The 9,267-nt window shown below is 28.3% G+C and overlaps 3 protein-coding genes and 1 long non-coding RNA gene across 4 annotated transcripts; 2 read left to right on the forward strand and 2 right to left on the reverse strand.

Moving 5' to 3' along the window:
• The first annotated feature begins 41 nt into the window (after nucleotides 1-41).
• Nucleotides 42-4,687, forward strand: LOC113375085 (protein 60A-like). The gene is made up of 8 exons (XM_026615035.1): nucleotides 42-553; nucleotides 2,691-2,777; nucleotides 2,871-3,000; nucleotides 3,207-3,361; nucleotides 3,441-3,728; nucleotides 3,796-3,878; nucleotides 4,178-4,312; nucleotides 4,395-4,687. The coding sequence occupies exons 1-8, from the start codon at nucleotides 193-195 to the stop codon at nucleotides 4,518-4,520; spliced, it is 1,365 nt and encodes a 454-aa protein (XP_026470820.1). The 5' UTR covers nucleotides 42-192; the 3' UTR covers nucleotides 4,521-4,687.
• Nucleotides 4,688-5,224: 537 nt separating this feature from the next.
• LOC113375111 (twisted gastrulation protein homolog 1-A-like) lies at nucleotides 5,225-6,693 on the forward strand. Its single transcript, XM_026615063.1, has 4 exons — nucleotides 5,225-5,336; nucleotides 5,533-5,956; nucleotides 6,016-6,226; nucleotides 6,387-6,693. Exons 2-4 carry the CDS (start codon nucleotides 5,542-5,544, stop codon nucleotides 6,514-6,516), a joined length of 756 nt encoding a protein of 251 aa, XP_026470848.1. The 5' UTR covers nucleotides 5,225-5,336; nucleotides 5,533-5,541; the 3' UTR covers nucleotides 6,517-6,693.
• On the reverse strand, nucleotides 6,389-7,154 carry LOC113375121. Its single transcript, XR_003367009.1, has 3 exons — nucleotides 7,013-7,154; nucleotides 6,824-6,953; nucleotides 6,389-6,516 (listed from the first exon to the last, which is right to left on the reverse strand). It is a non-coding gene; the product is annotated as an uncharacterized LOC113375121 (long non-coding RNA).
• A 44-nt stretch (nucleotides 7,155-7,198) lies between these two features.
• On the reverse strand, nucleotides 7,199-8,973 carry LOC113380853 (SET domain-containing protein SmydA-8-like). Its single transcript, XM_026619923.1, has 6 exons — nucleotides 8,655-8,973; nucleotides 8,299-8,571; nucleotides 7,967-8,059; nucleotides 7,727-7,899; nucleotides 7,420-7,626; nucleotides 7,199-7,246 (listed from the first exon to the last, which is right to left on the reverse strand). Exons 1-6 carry the CDS (start codon nucleotides 8,971-8,973, stop codon nucleotides 7,199-7,201), a joined length of 1,113 nt encoding a protein of 370 aa, XP_026475708.1.
• Nucleotides 8,974-9,267: the final 294 nt, after the last annotated feature.

Consider the following 9,267-nt stretch of genomic DNA (forward strand, 5'->3'; position numbering starts at 1 on the left):
ATATTATGCTTAATAATGAGTGGTTTGTGCTAAACTAAAATAAAATTAATGAATTAATTATATTATAAATCGTGACACAAGTTACAATAACGTAATGTGAACACACCAATAATATTTTATTAAACTAGTTTTTAATTGCCCAACTGTGCCTTTTTTTTATAAACTCACTTATTATTATATGTATCCTTCAAAATGATCCTCAAAACACTCACAATACTATTCCTTCTAACCATTCCCTGCCAATGTTCCCTTTCTGGTTTATACATGAGCAATGGCCTGGACCAAACCATGATCCAACGAGTGATGTCAACAGAAGAAAAAATACTATTAGAACACGAGATCTTGGATTTGTTGGGACTCCCGACAAGACCTAAAAAACGACATCACATACCTATAAAGAAAAGTGCGCCTAAATTTTTGTTGGATGTGTATAAGTCTATAGCCGAGGAAGAAAATTCAAGGGAGACCAGGAGCTCTGATATGTCCAGTTTGAGTGGAGAGGATCTAATTGCTATTGATGAAAGTGATGTCATTGTCACATTCCAGAGTAGACGTGAGTTGCAGATTTAATTATGAATTGATTTGTTATCAAAGGAGTTAAATGATCTCCTTTGTAAAAATAATTTATACATATATGTATATATGTATATATATATATATATATATATATATAAACAATCGAATGTTAAATGTTTCAATATATAAGCATTTAAAAATATGTAGAAGTATGAAATAGTTTATAATATTGTTCAACTTCAATTTTTGACTTGTTAGTAATTTTATTGGGATTCATTAATATTAAGCTGTTCATCATTATCTTTAATAAATTTATAATATTGCATAATAATATTATTTGGAAAACCGTGTTTTCAAGTTTATTAATGACCTAGAAATGATTGTTATAATAAACAGTTTAGAAACTGAAGACAATAACGGATAAAATTAATTTTTATTACGTATAATATGTATATATGTAATTACTGCTAAAGACAACTCACTCTATTCTTTAAACTGTTTTGAATATTAAAATATATATAAAACTACAAATGTTAAAATATAAATCTGTCATAGCCTTGGTAAACTGCTTCCACAATTTAGAAACTATTCGAATTATATGATTATTTAGAGAAATTGAAGAACATGAAAAGTGTAGCAAAGCTAATTTTTTTTTATTTATGAATATAAAATGACAATTGAATTAATTTTGAAGCTATTAAAATTTTCTATAGGGTAAATCAATTTCAAAAAATCTAAAATGGTAACTTATGCATATCTTTATGTTTCAATTTTGGTATACTTCAGAAAAAAAGGATATATGTGTGAATGTGTGTGTATGTGTAATATGTATGTGTAATATGTATGTGTATGTATGTATGCATGTTCGGATACAATTTTTCGTCAACGATTTCTAGAGCAATATTCACCGATTTGATGATTCAAAAAGCATTTGATTCATCAAAAATGATCATTAAATATATGCACTTGAAATTATCAGATATTTTATAGAGATTTTAATAATAAGTACAAATTTTGTTTACAATTCTATGGATTGTGTACCAAGATTTATAATGTTTAACCGTTAGAAATCGAAGACAAATTTGTTTTTTTTTATTTTCAAATAATGTTCAACCTTTTTAAAAATTCAAATATCGGTTTGTAAAGTTCCAGCAATTTACCTTAAGGCACGATACCATGCACCACTAGTTTTTATATAAAAAAATAACAATCGAATTGATGTGCGAATATTTGCACTAGATTTATGCATAATTTCGTAAAGTGCGTTGGAAGCTTTCAAATCCATTTTTTAATAGCTTCGTAGAAATATCTGCATTGTTTTTTTATTACCTGGCACTAAAATAATTATCTCCCTGACATTCCTTGTACAGGTAGGCGCATTCTTTTAGCGTGTGAGGTCTCAATTGGGTGTTTGTTTTTTTATATACATACATACATACATACGTACATTTATATGTCTATATGTATATACATACTTATTATTTCTTTTACGTTTATAATCTTTCGAAAAAATCCATTAAAACAAATATCGGTTCTCGGCTTTGTGATATGGACGTAGACACCGCGTCTGGATCAGCAGACGCACTGAAGATTTTTCATCTTTTATTATAATTTATGAGTATACCGAGTTGTTGTAGAATATTTTGATATTTTTTTATTTTGATTTTGATCCTTTGTTTATAATCAATAAAAAATATTACGAGTAATGATCTTTACAGGCTTTTAGAGTTACCTAAGTTCCGCATTAGTCGAATGTTGAAAATTGCGAATTTAACCGTAAACCGATTCGTTCTACTGTCTTTGGTCATCAGCAATATTTGTAGATTATTTCAACAAATTTTTCTCATACATTGTTCATATTAATCGAATGGTTCAGAATCTATAGACGTTATAACGCTATCAACGGGCATGTTATAATTTGCTACATTTAATTCCGATTTTGAACTATGTCGAGTTGCTGTAGTCTTTTATTATATTAGAGAATCATATAGATTTTTTAATTTTGCATAAATTTCTCTAATAATCCGTTCATCTCTTACAAGTTAAGGAAGAACGTACGAGTGACTAAATTATAGTGCAGAGGACTTTCTCGATTTAATTTAAGTTAGATTATTTAAACTTTTATATATATATATATATATATATATGTATATATATAATTTCTTTTTTTGCAGATCATAAAATCCATTCATCCAGAAGACCTCATGAACTTGGACGTCGTTTGTATTTTGATGTATCTGATATAGAATCTGAAGCAGAAGGTAATTTATAATTTACACACACACACACATATATATATATATATATATATATATATATAAGTGCAATTATAGATTAATACTCATTCTATTCAGGTCTTCGAGGTGCAGAGCTTCGTCTGTACCAGACTGGAAATAAAACGTATTTGGAAAACGAGGACGATTATTATGAAGATCATCTTTTCAGTGTTAGTGCTTACAGAATTGTATCTGGAGTTACTAAAAAGTTAGTTTATTATTATTCATATCTTGTAAGTCCCTTCCTTTGATAATGGTTAGTCCTTTTTGTATTTTCTTTAATCCATTTCAGTTGCTTTGTGAATAATTACTGAATTTAATTTGGCATCACAAATTTCATAGATAATATATAATTGATAGTTTATTCACTTTAGTTTATTTTGCATTGATAATCGTGAAAATTTATTAATTTAGTGAAAGGCAGCTAGAACTGTTATCGTCTGTTAATACAACTAGAGATTTTGAGGGCTGGCTTGAATTAAATGTATCATCAGCATTGGTATCTTGGGCTCAAAAACATGATGATAACAGAGGCTTATATATTTCTGTTACCCCATCACATAGACCAGGTAATAAGGCATACCTGAACAATAAATTGTGCATTCTAAAATATATGCCTAATACCAAATTTACTATAATTTTCTTCAGCTCACGAAATGCACCTAGAAGATCTAGGAATAATCACCTCTCGCCACCACAATCATCCTGAAGACTTTGACAAAGAAGCTTTTATAGTAGGATTTTTTGAAGCCCGTGGCGGTCAGTCTTTAGGGGGGCCTATGGAGCAAAGCAGAGTTGCCGGAAGGGGTGCGTGGAGAAGGCGTCATAGCGTTGAAGGTAGAAGAAAAAGAGACGCTGCAAGAAGGCGCAAGAAGAGCGATCATCATTATCAGAATAGCAGCCCAAACTATACACATGATAGAAATCCTTATACTGGTAAGATGATTGATTATTTAATATAAATATTGTTGAAATGCATTTTAATATATTGTTATAATTTTAGATCCTGGAATGTATCAGCCTAAATCTTCTCGTAGTTGTCAAATTCAAACTTTGTATGTAAACTTCAAAGATTTACAATGGCAGGTAAATAATTCTCATATTAACATTGCTTGAAATGACCCATGTATTCATTATATATAGACATCTATTATAAATATTAATTTTTTTTAACAATAAAATGAAATTATCTAAATGTTTTTCCAATACAAGGACTCAATGTTTCTAATAATACAATTAAAAATTTGCAAATAAATTTAATTTAAATAAATTCTCTATTCAAGCTTCAAATGTGAAAGGAATATTTAAAAAAATCAAGGTAGTCTCCAAATCTAACATTATTAATATTTTGAAAATGTTCTATCAGTGTTTATTTAAATTTTTAGGACTGGATAATAGCTCCGGAAGGTTACCCAGCATTTTATTGCAGCGGAGAATGTAATTTTCCATTAAATGCTCATATGAATGCAACCAATCATGCAATTGTACAAACACTTGTACACTTAATGAACCCCACACAGGTAAAAAATTTAATATGATATATAATTTTAATATGAAATTTAATAAAAATAGTTTTTTAAAATTGTATTTTTTTTATTGTAGGTTCCAAAACCGTGCTGTGCTCCAACGAAATTGTTCCCGTTACCTGTTTTATATTTCTTGGACGAGACTAATGTTATTTTAAAAAAATATAAAAATATGGTGGTTAAAAGTTGTGGATGCCACTAAATCAAAACTCATCTTGACTAAGAATTAATACTCATTTTTGAGATGTATATATTAGATAATACTCATTGAATTAAATTTTATAAACAATATTTTTTTAGATATGTTGAATGTTTTATTAATAAATGAATTCACCATGTTTTTATACAAGAGGAGGATTTTATTCAAATAAATAAAGGTGCTTGAAGAGATTTGATAGATGATCGGAGTTTTAAATGCCATTTCAGGTATAACAAATGTAAAAAAAATAATAGAATAAATAAATCAACTGAAAACAATGTATAGATAAAATGTAATAAATAAAACTTATTTATGTACATATTTAGTAAAGAATTCTGAATGTGGTATAACATTTCATCCTTCAGTTAAAAATGTTGATATACTATGATATGAATTTTGATATGTGGATATTGTTTTTTCTTTGTTAAATAAACGCCCATAGTAGACGATGAATTTCAATGCAAATCTGTGGAAAACTACTAAATATACTATAATATAATTTTACTTTATTAAATTACATATTGCATGATTGATACAAGCACGAGCTAATTTATTCTTTCATACCTTTATAGTCCGCGTAAATTCAAATAATTTATCAGTGTTGCCAATGTGTAAGGCCAAGGATAACACCTCGCATTGTTTTGCTATGACGTACGTTTGACAGCATTTTTTTTGTATTTGCTCTTTTTCTCTTTATTTTGATTTATTGTTTACATAATTCCTAGAAATCCTTTAAAGTTGAGATGGTTCAATTGTCCTTTGTTGAAATAAGGTAGTTTTTTCGTTAAAACAGTTATTTATTACCAGGAATAAAATAAAGTGAGTTGATTAAATATTAAACTACTTGTATTTGTGTATACTTCTTTTGTACATTACTAATCTATTTAGACTTATAAGCAAGTTTTTATTTTTATGTAATATTATTAATTTATCAACAATTGAGTGTTATATATTAATTTTTTATGATTTATTAATAATAGTGATTATCCAACTTTTAAGTCCTTTTTATTTCCAGTTTTTGAAAATGAAAAAGTGGCTTGTTTTTGCTATAATTCTCATTGCTTCAGTAGTTTTATTCAGACCTACAGAGAGTTGCAACAAAGCTATATGTGCAAGTGTTGTTTCAAAATGTATGTTGACTCAATCCTGTAAATGCGATTTAAAAGACTGTTCCTGTTGCAAGGAATGCTTTAGCTGTCTAAGCTACTTGTACAGCGAATGTTGTTCATGTGTAGATATGTGCCCAAAGCCCAATGAGACAAATAATGTATTAAGCAAAAAAAGTCATATTGAAGATTTTCATGATTCTATACCAGGATTGTTTAAAGCTTTGACCTCAGATCCTGATCCTTTACAAAGGTGGTTGACTTTTACATTTCCTGTAGATTTTGATCAATCACCATACAGGATTCAGCATGAGAAAGAGGAGTATTATTTACGTAAGTAATACTAACTTTTATGTAGTTAATAATAAAATACTAATTGTAATGCTTTATAGAATCTGTAGACTCTGATGTTACTGAACCTAAAAGCAGGGACAATATCATAACAGTAAATTGCACAGTTGCTTACCAATCTCAATGTATGTCTTGGAATAAATGTAAACATCATTGTCAAACTATGGGGTCTTCCAGCTATCGATGGTTCCATGATGGTTGTTGTGAATGTATTGGAGACACTTGTATTAATTATGGAATTAATGAAAGCAGGTAAAATTTAAACACAAACATAACTTTATATCTGTTTTAAGAATTTATTATTGAAAAAATTAAGCATAAACAACATTTTGTACATTTTTTATACATTAATATTCTAATTCAAATGATAGATTAATGCTTTTTTTGTTAATATTATCTCTATTTTATTTAGATGTCTTGAATGTCCTGAACCAAAAGAAGGAGCAGCTGAGCTAGACGACACTTATGATGCATATGATGATGAATTAGACTATGGAGAAGGTGTAGGACCACTTGATGCAGCCATTGAATCAAATGCGTAACTACAAACAATTTATTTTAAATGATATTATTTGACAATGAAATTTAAATACTCAGCCTAGTTGATAAAGATTTTTTTAATGCTGACTGATGACAAAAGAAATTTAAATATATAAAATAACTATTATACATATCTGTTGATATTGGAATTATGGTGCTCGATTGTATTATATACATATTTTGAAAGTAAATGAAGAATAAATTTTGTAAAATATTATTCGTTATTTGACTCATTCTATTTTAATTCTATTTGGATAATATACATACTACTAAATCCCACTTGTATATCTATTTGGATAATATACATACTACTAAATCCCACTTGTATATTAAAGCAGAATGCGGAAGATCTTTAATAATCATCTAATACAACAGTAACATCATTTTTTAAAATGTCTTTTGCTTCATTTAAATAATCATTCGCCAATTTTATATCACTCTGCAACAATAAGAATAAATAAAGTTAAATGACTAGATATTTAATCATTTTATATTTACTTCTGTTTGTGAAAGATGTCGAATACATTTTTGAGCTTCATGCAATACTGAACCATACAGAGTTGATTTACAATAATTTACTCTGGTGAGAAATTGTAAAATATCATCACATGCTTGTTTTTTCAATAACAAGTGTTCAGTCATCAGTTCTGCAAGCATAATATGATAATGATTTTCAATTAAAGTTTAATACAGATTTATATGTACCATGCCATTGGAATCCTTCTTGATGTCCTAAATTAGAAATTAAATGCATTTTTAATTTTATGTATACAAAACTACATTGAGGCAGCCAATTTGATTCTTTGTTTTTTTGTAAAAACTTTATCACCTGTAATAATTAAATAATTAAATAAATTTATTATATAAATAGTTTCAGACAGTATGAACCAGATGGTAGCGCTTACCTTGTCTAACTGTCCATTTTTCAAAGTTGCCAATAATGCTGTTGCAGATTTTTGATAATCTTCTACTAAATCTTTATTTAAAATAAAGTTGCAAGATATACAAATGTAATCTGTAGATAATTTTAGGGGCTCCTGCGGTAACATCATACCTGCACAGTCTTTATCTTGGTTCGCACACTTGAATGCAGAAATATTTGTGCCAAATTCCTAATCAAAATCAGCATAAAAGTTGTTCTTTTTTGTTGTTAAATGGCGATTTCATACAGGCACATTAAAATTATATGATACATATTATAAAATAATTTACCGTCCTATCTGAGCATCTTGGACATTTGCACAAGAATCCTTTAGTCAAAGACAATTTTTTGAGCCGGACTGATGTCACATCAGTGATATCGCAGTAGGTAATGAATAATTCTTCTCCACATTTTACATCTTGTCTTGCACGAAATTCTAAAATCGGCGAAAATTGTACACCCCCTAGATAAAAGAGTAAGCAATAAAATAATAAAATATAATTTATATAATAATTATAATAAGTTTTTACCTTTTACCGAATCCTCTGCCTTTTCTTTAACAAAAGAATGGCGCACGTTCGGCGCACACGAATGATTCAACATAGCCGCCATGGGATAAATGCCTACATAAAAAATCATTTTGTAAGTAGATCGAGTTCTTGTAGAGCATTATAATGTTAGACAAAGTTGAAGATGATTTGATCGAGAACAAATTTACTTAATACATAATTACTATTCATGCTACGGTTTAAAAGTTACGAAAGTTATAGAAAAATATTGCACATTCTCAACAAATTTAACCAGTAAGAATTTTTACCAGGTTAATTATATATATATATATATATATATATATATAATATACCTCTGATATAACTAATTTCCACCCCACAGTTGACAACAGGCACTTCAAAAGAATTAGTTTGCAGAATACTACAAACTTGATGCATAAATTCAATATCTTGTACATCTATGATATTAGGATTATCTAATAATCTCAAAAAACTATCCAATTCATCTCTAGTTGAAATGTTCTTGAGTGATTTTAATAATTTCAAGACGTTTTTATCTTTTTCTTGCAAACGCAGTGCACGCAACGGAGTCAGAGCTCGGAGGACGTTCAGGCTCCAGGAATTTGCTAAAAAAAATAATTGCAATGATATATACTTAGTATATATATATATATATATATATATATATATTTATATCCATTATCCTTACTATCACAAATACCCAAATTCCTCAGCATCGTGCAATCTTGTTCATGTTCTTCTTTGTCCTTCGAACAATCTTCGCACAATGGCAAAGAGCACCCCTTTCTGCAGGGTTTTAAATCCGCATTAGATTTATAACAGCATGAGCACTGAACAGCAGTGACAGCATTTTTAGGGCCCAGAAGTAAAGGTCTATCTTGGAAAAGGAGATCTCCTGATTTTAAGTCTTGGGAGGCGAAAATTCCTCGTTCTCCGTCGGGACGGAGGAGGATTTGACAGTTTTCTGATAAATGCTTTTTGAGATAATGGTCTTTGAAGACGGACATTGCAAATATTATATATATATATATATATATATATATATATATATATATATATATATATAAACTATATCAATTTTAATCTAATTTTTGTATTTACTTAAGAAGAGAACACTGTGAGCATCAAGATGTTCACTCAGTCTATTTTTAAATATTTGGTATGCTATTTGTATCTTGGATTGCATTTGAGGATATATATATATATATATATATATATATATATATATATAATTGTAATTGTAATTATAAATTTTATGGTATATAATTTATAATATTATTTGTTTTAAGTATCAAATCTAA

Source organism: Ctenocephalides felis, unplaced genomic scaffold (assembly GCF_003426905.1).
Source record: "Ctenocephalides felis isolate EL2017-DRISC unplaced genomic scaffold, ASM342690v1 CF-g0.4_SCAFFOLD_00845, whole genome shotgun sequence".
Taxonomy (NCBI): Eukaryota; Metazoa; Arthropoda; class Insecta; order Siphonaptera; family Pulicidae; genus Ctenocephalides; species Ctenocephalides felis.